Below are 26,494 nucleotides of genomic sequence, written 5' to 3' on the forward strand. Positions count from 1 at the left end.
TGCTTCAAATTTAAGAAATGAGAGAGTAGTTTAATGTTTTGATTCAGAATGCTGCTTTATTTTTACTTTATTACGAAGCTTTTTCTATTTGATATATTTACTTACAAGTCATGAATTTTAAAGCAAATTCCTAGAAGTGATCAGAACTTTACTTTGCAAAGCATTTTTACATTTGCAATTGATGCATATAGTTGGCATTGCATAAGTATAGGGACTGTCTGAAACCATGAATTATACCAACTTCTAAATTATACCAATTAACGCAATCACAGCATACACATAGTTACAGCAGGATGTTAAAGTCAGAGTGCATCTGATATACATTAATTTATAAACTAGAATTATTTTTCAAATGTTTAGAATTTCTCATAAATTCTAGTAGGGATAATGCAAATGGAAACTTTTCAGTGTTTTGTAAAATTCAATATATTTTTAAGGTTATTTAAAGAAAGTGTCTGAAATAAGCAACTGCAAAAGAGAAATAAATCTAATGACAATGTTCAAAGCAGTTATCTATGTGTCCAGCACATATAGCTGCAATATAAATGTAAGTCTGAATGTTTTCAGTAGAGCACAGTATTAAATATATCAGTATAACAGTTGCTGTCACTGTGGTTGGCATATTGTCTTATTAGACACACTGTTGATCCACTGTTATTACAACAACAACAACAACAAAAAACTACGCTGCACAGTCTTCATGTTAAAGTACCACAATTAAGGACAGAGAAATGCAGTTCATTTATTACAGAACCTTTTCAGGAAGTTGTTTTTTTCTAATTCTTATTGTAATTGCATTGTTCTAATCCTGTATTATAAAGGCAGCTGCTTGCCTATCATTTGTACTTTCCTCGTTAATCCTGACTCAGTGAATTAACCTTTAATTACAGCCGTTAAAATTGAAATGAGCCTCTTGTCTGGCTGGGGCTGCCCCCTTCCAGTGCATGAGACTGATGAAAATTTTTAGGGTCAATGAATATGTCCCATGTCATGTCTGATAGATGCTAAAGATGTGAGGAGGTAAATGTTACCTTAGAAAGATGTGGTTGAAATTTTTAAGAGCTACATTTATTGACAAAATAACAGAAAAATACAGCTTAGGTTACCTCTCTCTTCTGTCTGAGTTACAGAGTGTAACACACATACAGACATACTCTGTTTTATATACATTACCACAATACTTATTTAAAGAATAACTTATGGAATCATCATCATGCATCACACATGCTTGTTTTTAAAAACCTGGCACCAACCCTGTTTACAGCAGCCCTATTTTAAGGAGCACAATATATGTATTCTTCATGTTGGAAAGAAAAAGAAATATAATTTTAAACTCTGCCATAGCCCTAAGCATCTAATTTTTTTTTTTTTAATTAAAAGAAGTTGGAATAGTTTTAAGGACAGTACTGAATTTTAATAGAAGACAAAAAATGATCAACGGTGTCCTCACAGTAACTTACTTAATCGAGCTTCTGTTTTGCAATATTCCCACAATTTAATTTCTATTTTATAAATAAGACTTTAATGTTGCAATTGCACTTTATTTTGCTATTTTGGCACTTTTAGTTTTAAATACAACATTTGAGTGCTGGGTTATTCTTTATAACTCAAATATAACAAAACAGCAAAATAGCAATATAGCAATGAATCAAGTTAATCAGTGACCTGGTTATCCAGAATACAATTACATTAATATACAAGTTGCTAACTACTTACACATTATATTTATATAATTTATATAATTATAAATAGTATCTCATTTATAGTGTATATATTTGAAGAAAATAAGTTGGAGATTTTGAAGTGCAATTTTTTAAAGGATTAATGCATTTAATAAACATGAGATGTGTATTTTTAAGGCTTAAACATTATTAAATATCACTATATTGTAAATGCACTTAGAAGTAAAGAACAGAGGTGAAATAACAAACAAGTAGTGTCAAGGCAAGTGATTTTTTTTCTTTCAAGCTAACATTTTTACAAATATGTGGAAGCAATTTCTGAAAGGACAGTATAGCTTTCAAATATCTGATGCTACACATATTCTCTGTAACCAATTTAAGAACATCCACCTATACAGCAATTCTACAGGAACAAAAAAAAACCAAAGTGGGAGTCATTGTTTAATTTCTTTTTCTTCTAGCTTGGCAATAGTTAATATCTGCTGATGAGCAGCTACATTCATTTGTAGATTTCCAAGTGCTTTCCCAAGGTGAGTAAGCATCATTATCCTCATTTTTCAAATGGAAAACTAAAAGATTAAGATACTCCCTCCAGATCACACAGCAAGTAGTAAGTCAAAAATAGAACTCATTTTCCATATGTAACACCCAGTTCTGTATCTACTGGACCACACTGCCTTCCCACAAGCATCAGTCACACCTAATCAGCCACACAGCTGAATTTTGGGTGGCATTAAGACAAAGTTATTTTTTAACTCCTAAATTTAAGACTATCCCTTTTCATTTGCTTCACACATACATACGAACTTTCCTAGGCACCCTACTAACATACATTGTAGAACATAGTTTCAATTATGCCTTTTGCCAGTTACAAATCTTGCAGGGCACAACAGAGACTGTTTCACAGGGAAAAAACCCACCTTCACAAATTAAGCTGAAAACTGCAAAACTGCAAAAATATCTCTGCCTAATGTGCAGTTGTGGTCAACAACACAAGCAAAGTCATGAACATTCCCAGGAATAGGATATATGTAGACTGTCTTGTGGCACACTTTCTCCCTTCGCCTCCCCACAACAAACCTTCCCAATTTCAGTCTGTATATTAAAACACGGGCTTCAGAAGTATAATGGAAACACTGAATATATAGGAAAAATGTTGTGATGGAACAGCAAAGGGATAAGACTCCTTACAGGAAGCTAAACAACAAGAGGGCAAATGATAAGCTATAAAAATAATAAAATTCTATCATATGCTTATCTTAACACAGGACTACAAAACCTTATGATGGAAGAGAAGATGTGGCTAATATTGAAAGCTTATTTAAAAACATCCTCTTTTGCCCAAGTAAAAATTTTACAAGCATCCTTAAGAGAGTATGGATATACTTACAGAAATGTAAAACTAATTATCTGAAATACAATGGTAATTGATCAAAATCTGCCTGAGAACAATGGGCAGAGGACCACCATTGCCCACAATCTGCTGGTATCATAAGTGGTTGCACTATGTCTCTTTCATGATAATAACAAGTCAATGTTTCTTCTGATGCAGCCATTCCTGAGGTAAGTACCCAGACCAGAGCTTGTACGAATAACAAATGTACATAGTTAAAGAGTAACTGCTGTTAGTAAAGCTCTAAAAAAAAAAAATCATGAAGGGCATGCGAGTAACTATTTGGAAGAACTATTTATTTCTCTACTGTAGGATTTTGAAAATTCTTAAAATGCCTCATGCTAACCTTTCTTGCAAACTGCATACCAAACTACAGCCATTATATGACCCACTATTGCAGCCTTTGTGTACTCAGTACTTCTAAGCAGAGATACTTCAAACAGGAAAAGAATATACTTTAGAGTCAATCTTAAGACATAGTGGAATTACAAACAGCTTAAATGGACACAGCCACCTAAATTATAAGAAAGTCTTCCCCTCTAAAGACTATGTCAACAACTTAGAAATAAAATACCATTTAAAGTGTTCTCCTAGTCTGAAAATACCTTTAATTAAATATTGAGGGAGTTCATGATTACTATTTCTCAAGGAATTCTCTAAGTCTGTACTCAATTTAAAATTAAATGTATTTATCACCTGATTTGACAGGTCTGCAGCTTGACCCTGACTTTTGACAAAGGCTATTATTTCTTCTTCATACATCACCACTCCAAAGAAGCTCTCGAAGTGTAGATTGGTCAAAAGTTCTTTAGAATATATGAAACAGAAAACAAGATGATGTACTCCTCCCTTCCTAAACAGTTTTTCTGGAGGGCCCGGTAGTAGGGAACAATAAAACATACCATTGGTAGCAACAACTATCATGACAAAACACTGAACATATTGAATAAAACCTTAGTGAGTAAAGCAGTACCACTTCTACAATTATACCTTGATTCTATATGCAGAATAATTGATAGCAAGCCTTAATTGCTGCAGCAAATATTTTTATAAGCACTTTCCCACTACAACAAGAGTTTTCTCCCCCATTTGGTACATGCATTTTTGTGACATTTTCCTAGTCACCCCTGACCTTTTCCCTAAACTATCCTACTGGGGGCAGGGAAACAATTTTCTCTCCTTAAATGCTACTCAACTCAGACCATACAGCCACACACTTTTTTCCTTATCCCATTTCTTCTTTTACCAGAGCTCACACAGACCTGTCAGTTCTCCCTTGCAATAATGCTGTTCTGAACCATAACAGGTTTCTTGCTACCATAGAAGTATTTCCTTCTCACTGATTTTATTCATAAAAGCATGTGTCATTTTTACCAGTTAATTATCATATGCAGCATACTCAGGGGTCTCCACATTTAGGAGATATATTTTTACCATCTAAAATCCTAATGAGAAAAGAACAGGTGGTTAAGCTTTTTTTCTTTTTTCTCATCACCTGTGTGACAGGTAGGAACAGATCACTCCCCTCTTCGGTTTCTTTCTATTACTATAGCTCTCCTCTCACTATTTCTGCTCAAAACATTAATTATTGTAACAGATTATAATCCTCCCTGTCCTTAGGTCAGTCATGAGTTTTGCTTACAATTCCTCTTTTTTCACTTTATAACACCCCTTTGGGGACAACACCCATTTTCAGTGTTTTCCAATAACTGCTTCATACTGACAGCTTGCAGTTTTGTCTTGCCTCCTGTTTTTGATTCACATCTTTATGCATCTTCACATATTTTTCAAATCTGCAAATTATTCATCTGAAACACAATCAAACTGCAGTTTCCTCAAGCACTTAGTCTTGCTATCACTTGCTTGCATACCATGAGAATCCCCACAGAAGCCTCCAGTGACCTCAGTTACCTGGTTCACTCAAATCTGAAGATGAACCACATGTACCAAGGCAGAAGAATGCACACAGATTTACTACATTTTGCATCCAGTTGAAAGATGGTTATCTATTAGTTACAAGAGAATTTTGTTTTTCCTGGAACAAACTATAATATGCATGCATGTGTTTATATCAGAGGAAATGTACTGTATGTAAACATGATGATAAAAACAAATGAGCCACAGGACAAATCATTAGATTGTGCAGTTTCTATTCACGAATATTTTGGTTTTGTAGGTTTTCCCGTAACTGTAAAACCATTCTTGCATTTATACTTCTTGTAACACTCAGCAGCTATGAATTTGGAGTTAAAGTTAAAAGTTTTCTAAAAGCTGTATCCAATTATAGTGCTGAATGATTTGAATAACAGACTGTTTGACATATTCCAACATAAGTGGCTGCTACATTTCTTTGATATTAGGGTCATATACCATACTTATCTAATTTACTCCATGCTTTCCATTGCCTAGTAATAAATTAATTTCTCACTGTTAGTTTGGCATGCCCTACAGTTATATTCACTTTCTCTCCCACTGAAGGAAGAAGTTTTCTAAAGTATCTTTAGAATTAGGCCACACAGATTAAATTCAAAATACTATTAGAAGATGCACAATCCCACATAAAATCTTAAAAGCCAGTTTTATATTTTCATTTTTAGAAAATTACCTGGTGGTGCTGAACATCATGGGATTATATTTATCTAACTACTTGCACACACATAAGACTTTTTAAACCATATGGATATATTTGAAAGAATTAGTTTTTTAGTATTTAGTATTTTTTTAGTATTTAGTATTTTTTAGTTGTTTAGTATTTAATTTCTGTTGCTACCTGGTGCAGAAAACTCAGTAAAGGACCTCACGTACATCTGCAACTATCAATTGCAATGAGAGCTGAGCTTAGATCTGAAAACTGAATACAGACCAAAATGTAATCACCATCCAGGCACAAACAATTAGATCTTACATGATCTGGGTTCTTTCCAGAGCAGAGAGAATGAGGAAATGTTCCAGGTTCTTTGCTGGTTACCAGACTTCAGTAAATTGAGGAAGCAGTTTGCATAGCCATCATACAGAATTCCTTCTACTCTTCAGCCTCCACCTTCTAGCTCTGTTTATCTAACAGCTCTATTTCTTTGTAGGTGTCTTCAGAAGAATGGGGAGAAGTAGTTTAGCAAATGAACAGTGGCAATCATGAGGAAAGCAAGCATGAATATGTGAGTGGAATATATGTTCATGTACTGTAGACAATGAAAGGAATAAAGACATTGCCAAGCAGGGGCACCTAAGTCTCTGGCATTACAGATTGCTACCTCTAATTTATCCTCAAAGGTGATAACTTTGACGTAAAGCAATGACCAGAGTCATTCTTAAGCTAACCCAAAGCCAGGTAAACATATGACAGCTTGTGTTTTGAGCTGTCAAAGCCATAAAGGATGGCAAAGAGGCGACTGTGGCGTGTGAAGAGTAACACCACAGCTGTTGTTAAACACAGACTTGCCACCTAATACTGTACACTGCTCTACAAAATAACATGGAAGAGAATTACTGGCATCTTCAGACTGTGCGACACATCAATGACTACACATCAGTTGCAGTGACTGCATGTCCATGGATTGTTACTGGCCTGCTTGAAATTTACATTACACACCAATTTTATTAGATAAGGCTAATATCCAATAAATTATCTGTAAGTCTCCCATTTCAACACCAAATCTTGAAGCCTGTAAACATGAAACTGAATCATAAGCAAAGGTCTTCTATTTCTTGAGTCAAATCACTCATGTACTCCTTTACTTAACAAATATTTCATGTTGCAAACTACTGTTCCCTATAGCAGCACAAAGTAGGTTACCAGTGACTAATTAAGTTGCAGCGTAGGTTCTAGATACATTAGATACATTAGAAACAAGGCTAAGCTAAAAAATTGCCTGTATTTTGTCTGGTCACATCCATCCATTTTCACAAGGATATGTACCCTATGTACCCACTGCATTTTCTATTTAAATTGCAAATAAAAATTGGACACACACAAAATACTAAAGAAAATTCAATTGAAAGAGAACAAACTTCTATTCTTTCCCACAATAAAGAACACCCTCTACCTCCATGAGTTTGCTAACCCTAATTATACCTATAGTTTTGAGACTCCCTAATGGAAAGTACTACAAAGCACTAACAGAATGAATCATGACACATACTCATACACCACTGATTGTAAATCTATACCCTTTATATTCGCACCCAGGAGCTATGTTTCATATATTTATGAAAAATTACTTCCATGTAGGAAAGTGTCATAATGGGAAGCATGTATGGTAAACAAACAGACTGAGTACTAGCAAGTATGTGATGTTCTTGTAGCTTGTTTTTGATAGTCTAGCAGATCAATTACTTGAAAGACCTCTGTAGTTTGGATACTTAATTTCTGAATTAAAGTTTCCCTGAGGCAAAGAAAAATACAATTTGAAAGAGAAGGTTAAAAATCCTTGAAGGCATCCTTTTCAGACACGCAATACTCATACTTTTCTCCACATTTCAGAATGCAATCACAGATTGAAAAATGCTGCCAAGCATGCATGTAAACCATAATTTCATATAACACTTTTATAGGTGAAAGAACTGTAAAAAAAAAAAACACCTTAATGATGGCCTCAAAACATGTAAAATGCTTAAACTGACACGCACCCTCCCTCTTTTTAAAGGCTACTTACATCAATGACTGATGAACTTGACAGACTTAATCCCTCTAGGTCTGCTGCTAAACTTGGGGACAAAACAGCTGCCGTAGGAACCGCCACAGGAGTTGTTACAGGACAAACTAGAAGCAAAAAGGCAAGAGATACTTAAATTGAAAAACAATTTAAGATACTGGGAAAGACAGTGATTTTTTTTCATTGCACAAAAAAGGGTTTACATCCTCATCTAAATGTTATATTTTTGTATATATTTTTAATGAATATTGATGAATATATTGATATTCATCTTCATATTGATTAATATTTGAAGAATATGTTATATTCTTGTTTCTAAATATAAGATTACTTTTTCAGACATATAGCCCCAATACTCAGAATAAGCAATGAAAATACAACTTATACATGAACAGACCATGTGATTTACTTTAAAAGTATTTTCTCTTCCTTTCCCATTTTTCCTCTATTTTATCATTCTCTTTGATATAAACTGTGTAGCACTTTTTCATTTACAGACTACATACAAAATACATGTTAATGCAATTCAGATGTGCTGCACCTATAGAAGTAAACTTTAAGAAGGGTACTACAAGCATAGCCAAAAACCAGTGCCAGCTCTATCTTACTCTTCCAAGAATACAATTTCACACTGTTCTTCAGAAATTTCACAATGTTCTTCAGATTTTTAGCATATTAATATAATACCATAATTGCCTCATAGATTGCACAGGTGTTGTACAAGTAACATCCATTATTACCTGAGAAAATAAGCCCACTTTAACAGAAAACAAGTCCAGACACATACAAATTCTCAAAGTAAATATTTTATATGATGGGAGATTCTAAATTTTGAAACAATTTTTCAATTATAAAACAAAATCTTGTAATAACTGTGCTTAAAAATAACTTTACAGTCTAAGCATTTATTTTGTCAGGAAACTAGTACAATAAATTAACAGAATCCATGTTTCAAACATTTAAATTCATTGAATTAACTGAACTGAATTTATGCCTTTGGAAAAATGAGGCTTTAATCAAGATACTTACAATCATTTAAATCTAAGAGAAACATGTCTTGGTTTTTTGGAGTCTTTCTATCTTGTACTGGTTTTTCTTCTTTCTGTCAAAATAAATGTATATTTAATCTTTCATCATATCAGCAAAAGAAAAGCATTTAGTGCTTTTATAAAGCAAGTGCATTTATTTTACTACTTCATAACGCAAAATATATCCATTTTCAGGGCTTGGCATCCAGAGAATTCACCTACTGAGAAAGACTTGTTTATATAGTTAAACTGAACCTAAATTCCACAACTGAATTTCTGTAGTCCCTGTATTCATCTAATATTAATCACTGTTGCTACACAGAAAACATTTGGTGACAGATCAGATACTTCTGTTGAGAGTATTAAAAAAAAAAAAAAGCAGCTATCTCTTTAAGACAAAAGATTTGCATATTAACATTTCTGTTTTCATATAAAAAACAGGTCAAAATCTATTCAATAAGAAATATAGCATTATTTGCACTTATCTAGGAGCATGGAATTCTGTCCAATTATCTACTGGGATTTACTTAAGAGGAAGTTGATTTTTCTCACCAAAAAAGTTTCAGTTTTGAGCTCAAGATGAGTTCTAATAAGAATTGGCTGTACCGGAAGTAGAGACTAGGGAAGTAATAATCCCAGTACCTTGACAGAGTATTTCAGCAAAATTTGTTTCAATACCTAAAAAAGTTCTAAATAACTCTTGTAAGAGTAAGTGTTGGCCATACCTATAGAACATGTCTAGACAGTGGTGATTCAGGAAAGAATTCAGTGAAAGAAGCTCAGTATACCCTGCCAAGAGGGTGGTTTAGTATAAAGCATTGATTTTTGGATATACCCAGAGCCTTGTGTATCAAGGAGCTTTGTCATCATGTTGTTCTTACCCACTCTAAAGCATCTTTCATTTGTGTCAGCTTTTCATTTGTGTCAGAATTTCTTCTACCTTCATCTTCTCTGGCTCACATACCAAGCAGAAGGCTTTCCCACTTTTTTAGAAAACATATTAACTGCCTTTACACTTTAAGACATTGCTCACTACCCAAGTTATTGCAAGTAATTTAAATGCAGTCTTTCCAAGAGTCACACTTTCTAGTTTATCTGTTTCCTCTTAAATGGTACATGACAGCCAAATACATAGAGAAATATAATTATTTTACCACTTCTAATAAATTAACAGGTCTAAATGAATCAGTAAATCTCTTTATGCCCATCTAGGCCATCATTTCTTGAGCATTTCAGACATTCAGGACAGATATTTCCAGAAGAGCTTGGAGTCAACTCAGCAGCTAGAACCACTTCCTTTAACCGGCAACATAGAATAAAATGTGCACTCTTTTCTCAAGGTGCATTCCCTTTCCTCTGGTCTCCCAGCTTGATAGTCAATTGCAAACAAATTATAATAATGAGTTTATTTTTTTCAATTTTGCAAGAAATTCTATGGTTGCCTCCAAAGAACATGAAAGAAACTAGCCAATGTTCTTGCTATTCAAAGCCATTGATGTTAATGACTGCCAGGTTTGACCTCCGCCATGATGACATCACTTATCATGTTCTTCCTATAAATACTATGGCTCAAAGAGACAGTAGCCACTTACATGATCCCTATAGATATGCTTCTGGTATTCTGGGAGAAGAATCATCTTGTTGGACTGAAAAGAACAGGAGCCACTATTTTAAAAATTATTTTAACATCATCATACTTTGATGGTCCTTATCACTACAGTATTTGAGTGTTCTACTACTGCTGATTTATCTGAAACCTAAAACTCTGCTAGACAAAGAAAATATTACAAAATAGCTCTAAAATGGCGCTGAAGTTATACTATTTCTTATATGTTTTGTCCAGAATTAGTGAGGGACTCTTGCTTACAAGACTTTTCTACAAGACAACTACAAGACTTTTCTTCTGAGATGCTTTTATTAACAAGTCACTAAGTTTATTTTGGCCACTTTTGTTTTAGAACTGTGAAATAACATCAAAGAGTGTACTTCATAAGATGTAAGTTCTACTTCAATTACTCACGTCAGAGACACAATTTTCTGACAATCCTTCTCATGAATTCCAAGCCACTTTATAGTATCATTTGGTGAATATTTAGCCCTGAATCTTGGGTTTAGCCATTATTTCCAGCACTTTTACTATAAATTATGTATCACAACTTTTTCCTGAGGTAGAAAACTCTTCAGAAACCAAAACAGACTACAGGAGAACTCAGTTAAACAAATATAAGTTAAGCAAATATATTAAAAATATCCTCAATATCTGAAGTCTTCTGCTGTCTATCCCCACTTATCCATAAGATACAGTTCTACCTTCAACTATGATTAAAATTCTACAGTTTTATATTTGCTAAATATTTCCATAGAGATGGGATGTCTTCATCTCCTTTTATCATGCAGCCAATTAACAGTCTCTAAAAAGTGCCTCAACTCACAGAAGAGCCATACAAGGATGAGACTTCTATATGCTTCAGTACAAGTTTCTAAAAAATTAGGAGTCACTGCCAAAGAATCCTTATTGTTTACTGGATCTGTTTACTGAAGACAACAAAGATGGACAGTCTAAGTCACAAATAATACCAATAGCATGCTTCAGTTTGCTTTTTCTGTCACAAGTCCAAAAAGTACACAAAGGTTGATGTATACTTTATAAGGTGAAATCCATTCTTGCACTGATATTACTTTGAATCTATTACATAAAAAATGTTGAAAAATGGGTAAAAAAAAAACCTTTGAGAGCATTTACTTCTTATACTTCAAAACAAAATAAAATGGTCCTAAAATAAGGCACAAATAAAAAAAAATATTGAACCAATGTATGGCAAGGAAAACTTTCACTGCACACTTTACCAGAAAACTGCATTTAAGTGTATCAGTTTACTATAAAGAATAAGCAAGTAAACAATTCCACCAAATTGCAAAAAATGCACAAATCTGACCCTATCATCTGGGAAATGTAAAATCAAGGGCTAATTAAATAAAGATAATGTTTAAGTGTGATCATGTCTTATTTCCAACTTCAGTCAAGTGTTCAAGCTTAAGAAAATACTGGGCTACTAATATATGTGTTTGGGTGCTATATATACTCAAAGCCATAAAAACATTTTCATGCTTATATGTATGTCTACATATGGGTATGTACATTATTATGTGCAATTCTGCAGAAAACACCAAAGAAATCTTTTACTTATGTGGGTCCTGCCTATAACAAACATGATTATTTTTAATTAGTTTTTTCCAAGAAAAGAAAATTGATTTGCTATCTATGACCAATAAATAGCCAATGACTACAGATATTTAAATTGAGTAAAAAAAGCTTTGCATTTGAAATCTAGACAATAAAAAGGTTCTGACGTGTCTGACATTTCTCTGTAACACAATTTTTCGCCTTTTTTTTCTGAAAACTAAGCCTACAATATTACCGAAACAGTATTCTACCAAGAAAGCCCACTATGGGAAAAGCAGAATACTAAACAAAGAAGTTAAGGTATATTCCATCAAACATTTCTCCATTTGCAATTCATCTTGATAATAGAGATAGAACCTGGTAAATGCATATAGGACTTGAAGCAGGAGATTTCTCTTGCTCAATGCATAATTCATGTGCTCCGCCTGCAAAGTGTGTAAAATGAGAATTTCACACCGCAGCATGAGCCATGGAGCTGCAGAGAAAAGGCAGATGAAATCATATTCTGCTGTGCGAATTTTATTTCTTATCCTCCCAATATTTATACAAAACCATCACTGACAATCCAAATGCATTGACAGATCACCCACTGTTTCCATTGTGTTAGCACTTGAAAGGAGATCAGGCAGAAAGATAGACAATTTGTTTTTGTATATTTTTTAAATAGTGGATCAGGTTTTTAACAGCTGAGTGACTGTATTATACTTGTAGAAGGAGGTCAACAGTAGCTGATTTTAAAATCCCACTGTAGAGACACCTACTTATACATGCATCATCCTCAAATCTGCATTTTAGCTCTACAGTATTTATGCTTACAGTATAGTATGTATCTGAACACCTCAAATTATCCATATTTCAAAATTATATACAAGACTGCAGTACAAGAGACAGACTTTTCTATTCACTGCAGCTCAATTACAGTGAACACAACAGCTTTTTCAAAATTATATGTCAGGAGCAAAAAATACTAAACCATTAATAACATATTCAGGAAAATAATCTGAATTTTTTGTAGTGTATTTTAATGCCAGTAAGTGCATGGATGTATGTAGAAATTAAGCTCCAGTGTGAATGTACTAGAACCTTTTTTATTAAGAAAATTTTGCAGAACATGGAAATGACACCCAACAGAATATATCAGGAATGGCAAACATCACCCAAAACATCTGCAATGTAACATAGTTCACAACATGTGGCAAACTGAGAAACCATAAAAACAGAGCTCACTAACCACAACTTCTTTTATTATTATGTATTTCAGAAAATATTTTCAGTTTTACTGAAAAGGAAATCCTAATGAATAATCTCCCCATATGGACTGCCCAAATTAAGAATACACTATAGCAGAATAACATAAGCAATGTCTTTACTAATGACAAACTATCAGAATAAAGCACGCATTTCTGAGAGCCTGGCAGAAACCATCTGTTTCCTGGGTGGTCTGAAAATAAGTCAGGAAGGGAGCAGAAAAAAAAAAGTGTCATTCATTTAAAATGTATCTTGACACATAAGGGATCTATATATAAGATTTAAACAATAATCTTTAAAGTTTGTTAAAAATTGTTTTTTTCTTTCCAGCTTGGAAGATGTTACCTAGGTTACCATCAGTTACCTTCATCTATCATTATAGGGCTCAAAACAGGTTTCTCTCAAAAAAACCTATTAAGCTAGTTAGCATAGCAATCACCTTTAATAAAAAATACCTGTCTTTCTTTTCCCCCACCCACTTATCTAATTACATGTCTAAAAATAAACAAATACTAGAAACATTGAATGCAGGCATCAAACATGGTTTAAGTGGAAGCTAACTTCAAGGTTCCAGGGATTAATATCATATACTGAAACAGTCCTCTTTGTTGGAGGACATTAAATTAACTGGCCCCTGCCCCTTTACATACGACCATTGTTTACAGTTCATCAGCCAAGTTTGTTGCCCTTATATTAAAAGTGCTAATTCTAAATGAAAAAGAATTTAAGGAACATTTAGCTTCTGCACAGTGAGCTCTACACTTTTCAATAATCTCCTTGCTACTTTTCTTGCTGCCGCGCATATAAACACATTGCTATTTGTTTTAATGTCTTTTGTGATGCTTAAAAGCTTTGCAATTTTTCCCTTCTATCCTTTGACTCTACTCTCATCAACTCTTCTGTCACCTGTTTAAAAATACTTCTTCCTCCTAACACATTTCCTTTTAGGTGCTTCTTAATCAAGTAAGACTTCAGAACTACTCCAATGTTCTTTCTCTTCTCTTAAAATCCAAGGCCTTGACAACTTTCCCTTGACTTCAACAATTCAATCTCAAGCTTCTTGGACATTCCAGTTCTCATATTCAGTGTATTTGACTTCACACATTCTGTTGTTTTAAAATACAAAAAGCTTCTTTATGCTAGTAGTCCTCATATATCCTGTGAAAGAACCAAGCAGTTTAGAGACTATAGTGAAAGTAATTATCAACATGGTGTCAATATCCTGAGAAAAATGGAAAAATGCAGCAGAGAGAAGATAGTTTGAACATGGCTTTGCAGTGCCTGCTCAGAACTAAGCACATCAGAGTATGTATTACTTTCTGGTGATGAGAGAAGCTGCAAACTGTTAAAATTAATTCATGTCCCATCTAGTATCAAAGAAGTTTATTCTAAGTGGATTTAAGTTGTATTTTTTGTGCTATCATTTTTTTGCAAGAACCAGTCTGGCTGCTCTAGAAGAAAAAGCCTTTGACACAGGTGTGTTACCCTATGTGTTATTTGGGGAGGAAACAATGATCAAACCATGGAAACACATCTCCACTTCACAGGTAATACAGCCTCACTTCATCTTTTGCTCTACTTGGTTGAAGAAGGGAACAGATTAAAAGTTAAAGTCACAATTCAAGAGTACTTAGGCAGACCTACAAAGTTAAAAAACAAAGATCATGTACAATATAAGTTCAAGATTTAGAGAAACAGACAGTCTTACCTCCTTATTTAAAATAAATACACACCTCAACAGCTTAATCAAGTAATGGCCTTACCTCTTAACTGGTCAAAACACACCTATTCACCAGCTTCAAAAACTGCCAGAAAAGCAGCAAAGGATGTCTATTTTGACTATTCTGCCATCTATACAGGAGTCATGACTGAAATGGCTTAGCTTAATTTAAAATGTATTAAGAGTTTAGCTTAATTTTCAATGCCACATATCAGAATTTAAACGGAAACTTCTGAGCTTCTACTCTTCAACTTTTTTTTGTAAATATACAGAAAGAATTGCATAGGAAGCATTTGATAACAGAAAAATAAATGTCAGAAATTGTTTTACTCTTCTTCCCGAAAAGATTTAGCAAAAGGTTACTCATTTATTTATTTTTAAATGCAAGGTAGGTAAACAGTAACCAATTAATTCATGCTAATAGCATGAATAGTTAGTTCTTTAATGCTAGTTTGAGTAATGAACTTTTAGGGTCCTTTTCTTCACTAAGGTAAGTAATTAAATCCTAAATGACACATGAATGGCTCTGCTGCACATTTTTGCATCTTCACATATTTTGAAACCAATTAAAAATACGTATTTTAAAGCTTGCTATTTCATACCTGTTTTAAGAAAGCTAAGAGAATTTGAAGTAACAGAACTCTTTATTCCTATCAAACACAGACAGCAAGTAAATGATTGCTCATTAGGAATATTAATGCTACTAATCTATATATACATCTCAGTTATAGATTCATTAAATGTACTATTCTCAATTTTAACAGAAAATTTTAAAACTAAGCTAAGAGTTCTATTAGAACATCTTCAAACAATTAAGAAACGATGTACTAACATTTGGTTCTTGGTTTTCTTTCCTCTCAGACCCAGGTATTATAGCTATACTTTAAGATTCCATTTTAATAAAATAACCATCAACATGTATTAAGTTTCACCCGTTCAACAATAACAAAAAATTAAATTAAAAACCAATTAATTTTATTATAAAAGCATAATAGACTACTAGAAAAAAAATGTTTTGTGTATAAAAAATAATTAGATTCTATTATTCTTCTTCATCTATATGGAATAAAAACATAATATTGCAAACTGAAATTTTGTAATTTATATTTTTATAATTCAGGTTTTTTGTTATAAAAACACTCTTACTTGCTTAAACAATCAAACAACTTTTGGACTGCTCTCTATAAAAAAAATTTTTTTTCAATAAATTCTGGATTGTTTTAGGTATGCATAAAACTACTACCCATCTTTACGCCGACAGAAAGAAACGTGTGTAGATGGTTAGATACACATTCTCATATTTTATAGAGGTTTTAAAAAAACATATTCTACCTTACTAACCTTATTAGAGGTAGCATTTCTAGATTTTCCAGACTCAGAGTCACTTTTAGAATCAGATTCTGACTTGGATCCTGAAGAACATTCATCTGATGAAGTGCACTCTGTATCAGAGGAACTGGACGTGCTTCTCTTTATGGAAATCCTCTCTGTTTTCTTTTTAATATCCTGTGAATCACTACATATTTTAAAAATATGTTAAGAGACATCTAAAACCACCAAAGGAATCTGCTAGGGCAATATCCTACAACAGCATTTCAAAGTTTCATTAAATGAGTTTTAAGTCATGATTTCTCCACAATAAAAAACTCAGCTATAAATGAAGTCGTTTATTTAAGGCTACACAAAACTGTTCTATTGTACTACACAGTACACCATCACATGCAGTCTAAACCAGCAAAACAGCCAAACAAAATATGAACATCTGAAATATTAAAAATATTATTTGCATATATTTTGCATCAAGCTTGTGACATTACAAAAGGAAGTGCAACCATCTTTTAAAATAAAGATGCTTTCATACTATTCCACCTATGGTGAACAGAAAGTTGGTGTATCATCTTTTTGTACAGTAATATTGCTTTAAAAATCAATTAATTTAGTTTATTCCTTTGTTAATTCTTCTAAACAAAACCGCATCACCTAGAAATAAGACCTATAACATCTACAAATTGTTCAACCTATTAAAGAGTTCATACACAAGAGCTGTTATATTCCTACACCTTTGGTCACATTGAATGCCTTACAGCTTCACACAGTGAAGTTCTGTTCTTCACACAGTGAAGTTCTGTTCACCCTACCAATGCTGGATTATATTAGTCTGTGTTAACAGCTACTGAATATTATCTGCCTCGTTCATATCTAATAATACTTTAAATACCACTTAGTAGATTACCCTTTTGTCTCAGGGGGAGTTACTACCAAAGGAAACGAAAATTGTTTTCTAATAGTTATCATGGAGCAGAAAAATTAATACTGCATATAGAAAAAAAACTCTGTTCTTGGATATGCAAACAACCATTTTATACTTCTAAATCAGGTGTTTCATACACTACCTGATTCAGCTTCCTTCTCAAGACAATGAATTGGCTATTGAAGTACTTGAAGGGTAACAAGGTCAACAATAATTAAACAAATCTAGACCACTCAACTATTAAGAGTCCCTTTGGATTCACAGTAAATTGTTAGACATTTTTGCTTAGCTTTAGGAGCAGTACCAAAGAATGTACTATGCTGCATCACTGAGATAGCAATGTTTTTAGATGAAAAAAATACAGAGAAGGAGAAAAGAAAATCTTAAATGACAGAGATCAAAACAGAGTAAAGTCTTCCTCCTCTCAAGAACCTCCTATGACTGAGTTGCCTAAAAAAAGTTAAGCAAAATTAATTCAAATTAATAACATTTAGGCCATGCCTACCCATTTAACTATAGTTAAAATTGCCTCCTCAAGTTTTAGTCAAAAGCATAAAGCAGTAAATTTGAAGCTTGCAAAGCTAAAAATGGAACAGTAGTATACTTCACTAAAACAGTGTAATGTAGCATATCTGATTGTTAAAATCATGGTGAAAAACAGGTACTGAAAATTATGTTTCAGTATGACAACACTTAAAAACTTGTTTGAGGTAAATGACTGAAACAAAAATTCAATACCATATACTGTTCAAGGTTTCTTCAAGACAACAGAATTAACTATATCACTCTCATTCAACAGTAGCTACAGTTGCATTAACAAATAAGTTGTTGTGAACCCATTATATAAATTAAGTTTTTTTTAATAATTTATCTTTAGCTTAGCTTTAAAACTAGATTTGAAGATTAAAAATGTTACTTTACTGCACATCAGCCGGTTTTGATGGGTAATAATTGTTTATCTTACTGCTTAAAATTTCAGATGTTATTCTAATGAAAGGAATTTACTGGTAACTAGCTTTTTAACTTTGCGATGATGAAAAGCCTGTATTAATTTAACCTACAGATTTCATTTGTTCTGAACAGGAAAAACAATATAAATCACTTTTAAAATCATTAAATCCTGACTTAAATTAATAAAGTCATAATTAGGGCATTATGCTGTGTTTGTTATGGAAGTGGCAAGGCGAGCTGCTTTAATTACTGTCTGTAATAAAAGGAGCAGAGTGTGTACTGCGCCCCAATCAGTGCTGTCAGCCACGACTGAGCTGAGCTGCAAACTCATCAAGTGAGCTGGCAGCAGACTACAAAGTAAAGGGCGATCGTGTCTGCAGAGGCCACTTGCTGACAGCAGTGGAAGAAACAGATTCATACAATACAAGGTATTAGCCCCAATTACTCAAAATTTTAATGATACTTTAATACATGATAATGCTGTTGATAATAGGCAATCTTAAAAGCGCTAACACTTAAATATCTTATGACCGTTTCCCTTCACAGCTCTTGCCTCTAATATTTGGATCATAATCTTTTTAATATAACATTATTTAGAAAAATCAATTGTCTTAGTTATATAATGGCAAGTGTTGAAGGACTTAATTTTAGCTCTCAGCAAAATTGCAGCAAAAGGTAATTAAGTGTTTCACACAACTATTTGATCACTTATTCAGCCTCCCAAGGTTACATCAATTTTCAACAAGCCACCCAAGATTTTACTGAACTCAGAAATTAATTCCAAACATAAGAGAAGTCTGATTAATGAAAAGGATCTAGGTTCATAAACTGACATCACTCCTTGGCCAATACATGCCCAAAATAGCCTAATTAAAGGCTTGGCAGACTGGTAACAGGAAGAGTGCTTTATAAGCTAGTATCACAAAAAATTAAAACCAGACAAACATCTACCTACCTTTCATTGACAGCTCTACATGTTTTCTTAGCAGCAGTTTCTTTGCTGTCTGATTCACTGTCAGATGATTCTTCACTGGGAGAGGAACTCCCACTACTCTCATCAGTGCTGCCTTCCTCTTTATCTTCCTTCTCACTTTCACTGTCAGACCCACTCCCTGAAATGAAAACAACCCTTATAATTTTGATCTAAATATTTTAAATAATTAGTATTTTAGAAACCCAATTTTGCTTTAAATTAAACAGTGGTTTAGTATTTTAAGATCCAATTGCAAGCTTTAGTATTATCTACCCTGTGACAAAAGCAGGCAAGGGAATTACTTTCCCCTTATCTCTACAAAATTTTGTTAGTTAAAAACCTGTCCTCTTTAGCCTACAGTATTATACTTTTTCAAATTAGAAATTTGAATAATAAATTAATCACATGTGGATTCTTCAAAGTTACATAACCCTATTAGGAGCTGGAAATGACCTCAAATTTTCTAGTCTTTACATTCGCTCAGCTGCAAAATTATCTTCTCAAACAGTTGCTTAATTAGATAACCTTTTCTTAAATACCCATAGTATCTATGATTGAATCACTGATATAAACAAATTATTAATCCTGTAATTAATCATATAGTTACCAAATATTCAAATATCTGAAGTGAGTATATGCTTCTATTACTTCAGAAATCACTAATTTCAGTGATACGATTCTTAAATATTTCTGCATATCTCCTCAGTTTAGGAACTGGAAGGAAGCAGCTCCATGTTTGTATTCTAAGATGATCCTCTTCCATTCAACTAGATGATGATAATTCTTTCAAGTCTCTAATGCTAAACATTTTCTGTGTCTAAGATTTGGACCTGGAAGAATTATGATCTTTACTACATCTGAAATATACTAACATCTTCTGAAACGGCTGTTCTGGGGAACTGCCTATCTGACAATAAATTATAGAACAGATAACAGAACCACTGCTTACTGAACTTGATAGGCAGCTGTTACTCTCTTCATCAATATCCCCATTATAATAAACGGAAAACATCATGTAGAACTTCAGAGAAATAATGTAACACAGTTTGGTGAATAAATCTCATGAAAGACTACATAATTAAACAGATCTGGCCATTTATCAGCATAGCAGCACATGCTATCAAAATAATTCTTCACCACCACCAAATCCCAAAAACCAATTAAGACTTAAGGTTCCTGACAACCATTTGCCACTTCTCCTGCAAACAGATATGTGCTTTCAGTTTTAACTGGAGTTATAAACTCTCCTTACTCATACTAGACTCCAAAGAGGATAAACATAGCATGCCAGCTTTTTTATCTGGGAAACAAATCAAAAGCTAACTTATTTAATATAGTGAATGTAAATTCCCCCCCCCCCAATTTATGGAGTTTACACACAGCTCTGGCTTTGTTTACAATCTTTTTTTTCCTTTTTATGTACCAGACAGTTCTAAAGACACAGTTTTCCAGGTAGTGAAAATACAAGTTGCTTTCCAAACACTTACCTGATGAACTGGTACTGGCAGACTCATCTTCCTCCTCTTCTGATTCAGAATAGAACTTTTCAGTAGGTTTCTCATTCTTTGGCTTGCCTAGAATTCCAGTCCATTCCTTTGCCTGTAAATAAATTTCAATTTAAGTTTACTCTTGCAACCAGCAATACAAATATATACACACAAAACATAGAATAAAAACATTCAGAGTAGTGGTATTCAGCTGTTGCTAAATAAATCATCTAAGCAAGTCAAGAGAAGCTATTAAATATCTCTTACTTTACACAATTAGGAGATCTAGAAGTCTGGTACATACCTATAAAAGGTGAGCGATGTCTATTAGGTAGTCCAGAAAAAGATTTAATAAAGTAGATTAAAAGCATCAGTAATGATAAATAAATTTCTATGCCAAAAGAACCTGAAGTCTGAGAGTTTTATTTCTAGATCCAGCTGACTAAAATGAGAATGAAATAAATAAATGAATGAAATAAATAAATGAAATAATCCCACCACCTTCATCATCCCAAGTTTTTTGCAGAAAACAGATGTGGACACTCAAGGTAGCCACAGACAAATTATATTTCACTTCTGTTGCAATTCTCGAAATAAAAGTAATTTCTTACCACCAAGAGAATGCCAAAATGAGGCAGTATTTCCCCCAGACTTTTTTTCTTTCCATATACCTCTATGCTACTAGAGAAGGCATGTTAAAATTCAGAACAGGATAAAAAAAACGAACTGGCAGACAACTCTATCAACAGTGTGATACAGGTCTGCCTCACTGACTAATCTGATCTGGAATAACACTTAAGTTTTGAAATAGGCTCTAACAATTACCTGCAAGGCTAAACAACTCTAGAGACACACTGGCTTCCTCTTAAACACAAAAGCTGGCTTAAAAAGCTAATATTCTTTTTGATATAAATGATAATTTGCATGTGGATTGCAGCTTAACTCAGCTTTACTCACATATGCTATGTAGGCACATGCTGTATTTAGGGAAACCACAAAATTAATGAAAATGAGAGATCCTCCAAAGAAAATAGTTGCAAAAAAAAACCCCAACATGGCTGAAGGATTTTCCTGTTTGATTTGAGGTTTAAATAGTTGGAAGTGTGGTTTTTTTACTATGTTGTACATGGATGTTATGCCATTTGATCAATTTCCTGCAATACTTTTTGGTCTTATGGATGAAAGCACCTTCACACATTCTTTCATGCCAACCCTATCATTTATAATCCTCTGTTTGAGCTGATTATCTAAAATTCTTCCCATAAAAGCTTTCAGAAGTTTTTATACAAATATCACTTTTCCTGAAATGTAAATAAGAAGGTTGACACATTACAGTATTAAGGAGAAACACTTCTTCTACCAGATTGCTGTCCACTGGCTTTTCTAAGTCTGATCTATTTTTTATATTTTCTTGCTCTTCCTGTGTGCAACATCTCATAAGCAAATTAATTAATCTATGATTTACTGAGGAAGTTGGCTCATTACCGGGACTGCATGCTTTTCTGTGTTTATCTGTTGCAATGCCATGCCTCCAGGAGCACTATCGGCACACTATATACCGATATATTTGTATTTCAGCTACTGTTCAACAGCTTTCACTAGCATTCCAGTAGGACTCTGGTACCCAACACATAAATCACAATTCTGGTACCAAAATATGACTTTCCCTCAGAGTTTACACTACAGTGACAAAAAGCTATTGCTAGGAGATGACAAATCCAATGTGTCAACACATGACTAGTGCACTAATAGATATTTTCTTATCATAAAGTTTCCTAAACCACTCCAGATTATCTGAAATGTAAACCCTCATCTCTTCCAAACTTGACACTTCAGAACATGCATAATCTAATCCTCTGAAGCTGTTTTTTGTTGTTTGTATTACCTTTTTCCTTTTTTTTTTTTTTTATTGTTTAGCCTTGAATTTTTCTCACAAACCAACCTCTTCATTTCTGACTTTGGTAGTCCAGCTACACTCAATTAACATACTGCAGCAGACTGGAGATAAAAGATAGGAAATCAGACGTGAGATGGAGGTGAAAAGAGCCTACTTACTCCACAAATGAAGCAGAAGTGGACTACAGTTTATCCACTTCTGTCATTGAAAAGAACTAGCATTAAGTAAGTTTTCAGGTGCTTGATTTCTAAGATAAAATAAGCAACAGGGACATTCCCATGCATCAGTGGCTTTCAATACAGCCCACAGATAGTATTTAAATACTTGCAGTTTTGGGCTAATACTCTGTATTGACAAGTGCCTTCAGCAAAGTTACTTTCAGTGACGCTGACGTACCGACTCAGCCACGTCGACATTTCGGACAGAGGGGTCAGGTGCCACCTCTGGCCAGTCGGATAGCTCCAGGTACCCAGTGGCTCGGCTGTTCAATGTGTGAGACAAGGTGCCAAGCTGGAAATGATCCCGATCTATTAAAAAAGCGGGAGGAGGGAAGAAATACACAAACACTGTGAGCTCTACCACAAGGAGCAATCTTAATCAGGGCTAAAGGTAATTGCCATTGTATTACCTCAAATGTCATGGAATAAATATAAACTAGGAAGCTCTTCATAGGTCAAAAAACTGATTTCAGTCCATAGATTACAATAATCTCCCCCATAATGGTCAATAAAAAAGCTAATCAGTCAGTGTGTTTAGAGGTGTTGCTCTGAAATGTAGCTTCTCTAAAAATTACTTTACTGTGAATATTAAGAATGACAGCGCAGTTAAACAATCCATATACATGTCTTGGCACAAACACATCCAGAATTTCAATAGTTTTTCTTCAAAATGGAGCTCCTTTTAAAGCTTCAAAACTAGACCTAATTAAGTATGAAAACTAAAATGCTAATTGTCACAATAACAGAGTATTTTTAATTTAGATAGCCTGATAATCTTTTAATTTGAGCAGACAGACAGTGAATCTTACTTGTAAAACAACAAGCAAAATGCAGAGGGAAAATTATGATTTTTGAAAAAAAAACCCTAATTTATTTCAAATTCATGTAACATTTGCAATACTCACATTAACAATCTTCTAATAAAGTCCAGACAAAATCCTAGAGCTATTTTCCTAAATTGAAGAATAGTTTTCCTCAAGACATACCTTCTGTTATTTAAATAAAATTTAAAATCCACATGAATAGAAGTGGATCAGTTTGCCAAGGTTTATCATTAGAGAAATGCACTGTGCACCTTTGCTTGCTGAAAAGCAAGTAAGCAGACTGAGCATCCTTGCATATTAATCTTTTTTATTTGCTAAGTGACACAATTTGTGAGAGTATTTGAAATAGAATAAGCTGCCACATTCCTTTACACAATGAACATCTACCAAATGATTTTGGCAGTTATACCTTTAAAAGGAGACTCAAGCAATGGGGCAGGTTTCTGTGCCAGAAATATTTTTTTGGCATATTTGCTTAAAGCTCCACTCTTCTCATTCGGAACAATAAGCTGCCTTATAAATCTCGTACGGTCTCTGATGTCGTAGCTTTGATCATACTTGCTGAGATTTAATACATACTGGGTAAGCAATTTTGTCTGTGAAAAAAAACAGGACAAGAACAGAATACAAGTTATTTATGATTATTGATAACTCTGGATAAACATATTTAAAGAGGTAATAAAAATGAATGGTTATGTCAAACAAATGTTGCTCCACAGGGAATATGCATTTCTAAAGCTGCAAATGGAATTCTGCAGCCAAAGCACATGTCCTCTTCTGTATTGGGGAGGTGAATGCTGAGTACTGAGAAGCAGCCATGTGCTAGATTATTAAACTGCTGAAGTGGAAAGAAAGGCATCATTAAAAAAATAATCATATATGGCAAACCCGCTGAAGGGTCTACGTGAGGATAATGAATGTGGAAATACAACTAAAAACATGGCACTCAAAACTTAATCGGAAAAATATGCAGGACATCAAAACATCAGAGGGTATTAGGGGGCTGGCAAACTGCTTCTGCTGAGGTGTGTTTTATGAAGAGATACTGTCCCTGGCATAAGCAGTGTCTGCACTCTGACTGCACTCAGTTACTTTATCCTGAATTATGACCCATTAAAGCAGACACATGAATCACTGAACTGGATTACTGCAAATTATTTGCAGTGCATTTAGCTGTTACTTTTTCATAAAAGCAAGCTGCTGATGCCCTCTAAAAACCAGGATAAAAGACTTCTTCCATTTTTTTCTTGAAGCTTAAAGCCTTCAGTAATATCAGTCATTTATTTATTTATGAAAGGGAGCAACTTATACTATCACAGGTTTTTACAGCATAATAACAACTTCCTAATTTGATGTTTGAGATATTGACATGTCTTAAATAATTTTAATAATTCAGATAATTTTTTAAGCTAAGAAAATAATATAAGAAAAGAAGGAGACACAGAAAATATAAATAATGTAGTGTAACCAGAACAGTGTTAAATAGACTGGAATCCACTAGATACATTTGAAACATATACACCACTTCCTTTATATACAACCAAACAGAAAAAAGAGCAGAAATTATATACCATCCTAAGGAAGTAAATTTTGGTACTTCAGCTCAGAACAGATGCATAACACAGGGTTAAAAATGTATCATCATGAGAGATTTATCTATCTTATACAAAGAAACCACCTTGCATATATATTGTTTATCATGCTATTGCTACAACAATAACACATTTTCAATCACGTGAACAGAAAAATATGTCCAAAGAATCAGTCAATTTTTGTATATGCCATTTGCTAAAAAGAAGTTCAGATTAATAATTTCCAGCTTGAGGATGCAAGTTGATGTTTTTTTCTGGAGATATAAAAATGCTTTTTCAGAATAATGATTAACTCCTGTAAGTGAGATACATAGTAAAGAGAAAATTATTCTAATTTAAACCCCATCAGTGCAACATATGCAAGCATTTCAAAAATAACCTATGGTACCAAACATTGGAAGAAATTAGTCATTATACATTAGAATAATATAACAGCATAGTTTAAAAAAACTGTCAATTAAGTATCTTTTGTTTCTTTTTTCTCTCCTATACCCAAGTATGGCTCTGTGAAAAGTTTGGTTTTTTTTTTTTTTTCTTTTTTCTTGAGGTACTGTCTTAGTTCTGGGAAAGGCAAAACTTTACCATATAAACATTTCACAGTTTATTGGCAGCTAATTCTGTATGAGGGTATAAAATTTGAAACAACTGCATCAGACTGAGCCTACATAATCTGCACTCATGCAGGACTTACACTGTTCAATCTAAATGGAATTGGAAGGGAGGGTTCCCAGGTAGCATGCATGAAACTAAATGAGGGATACTTCCTGAAGCCTTTGCCATCACTTCACTGTAAAACAAGACAAGACTCCTTGCTCTCATGGCAGGAAACTCAGGTGAATGGATCATAAATCACAATGATCTTAACCTGTGAATTGCTATAGGGATGGGAAAAGTTGAAGGCCTTGTCACAGTGGGCATTTTTTCAGTGAGTGTTGATGGAATTACAAAAAGACAAATTAGATAAAGAGTTGATCCTGAAAAACTGCATTTCCTTTAATGGGATAATTTTCTCCGTGATCCTCTCCCTTTCCCTCCTCCCTGTTCTGTCCCCAAAAATATCATTTTCATATTGTTCAATACAGATAAATACACAACAAACTTATATGTAAGAATGTTCTTTGTCTGCAAGAAGTCTCTTCACAATTATCATATACATTGTAATTTTCATGGAAACCATGAGGAAACATAATTTTAAAATTTTTCCTATGGTAAAGCAATCAAACAAGCAGGAAACATTATCTACATGGAAGTAGCTGATAGAAATAATTATTTCAAATTAAAAACAAAAAATAAACTAACGAATGCTTGTAGGTTTTTCCAACAAAGGAGTTTTCAAAAGAGGGTGAAAATCATTTCAGCAAGCACGTTGATTTGGTGAAACATACAGATTCTGC

General features: G+C 33.6%; 1 protein-coding gene across 4 annotated transcripts in view; it reads right to left on the reverse strand.

Annotated features, from left to right (window-relative positions):
• The window catches only part of AP3B1 (adaptor related protein complex 3 subunit beta 1), a 154,467-nt gene that overhangs the window by 44,726 nt on the left and 83,247 nt on the right, over positions 1–26,494 (reverse strand). For 3 of the 4 annotated variants that reach the window (XR_008435467.1, XM_053968953.1, XM_053968954.1), the window contains exons 16-22: positions 23,918–24,104; positions 22,863–22,993; positions 20,570–20,681; positions 19,065–19,221; positions 16,249–16,423; positions 8,757–8,829; positions 7,728–7,834 (exon numbers count right to left, since the gene is read on the reverse strand). Coding sequence is in view for 3 of the 4 variants with exons in the window: in XM_053968953.1 (XP_053824928.1) it covers positions 7,728–7,834; positions 8,757–8,829; positions 16,249–16,423; positions 19,065–19,221; positions 20,570–20,681; positions 22,863–22,993; positions 23,918–24,104 (942 nt within the window). In the remaining variant the exon portion in view is untranslated. Of the gene's footprint in view, positions 1–7,727; positions 7,835–8,756; positions 8,830–12,526; positions 14,346–16,248; positions 16,424–19,064; positions 19,222–20,569; positions 20,682–22,862; positions 22,994–23,917; positions 24,105–26,494 lie in introns of those variants that run through there. The other variant, XM_053968955.1, reaches the window with a different exon arrangement.

The sequence above is a fragment of the Vidua chalybeata genome, chromosome Z, assembly GCF_026979565.1.
Source record: "Vidua chalybeata isolate OUT-0048 chromosome Z, bVidCha1 merged haplotype, whole genome shotgun sequence".
NCBI lineage: Eukaryota > Metazoa > Chordata > Aves > Passeriformes > Viduidae > Vidua > Vidua chalybeata.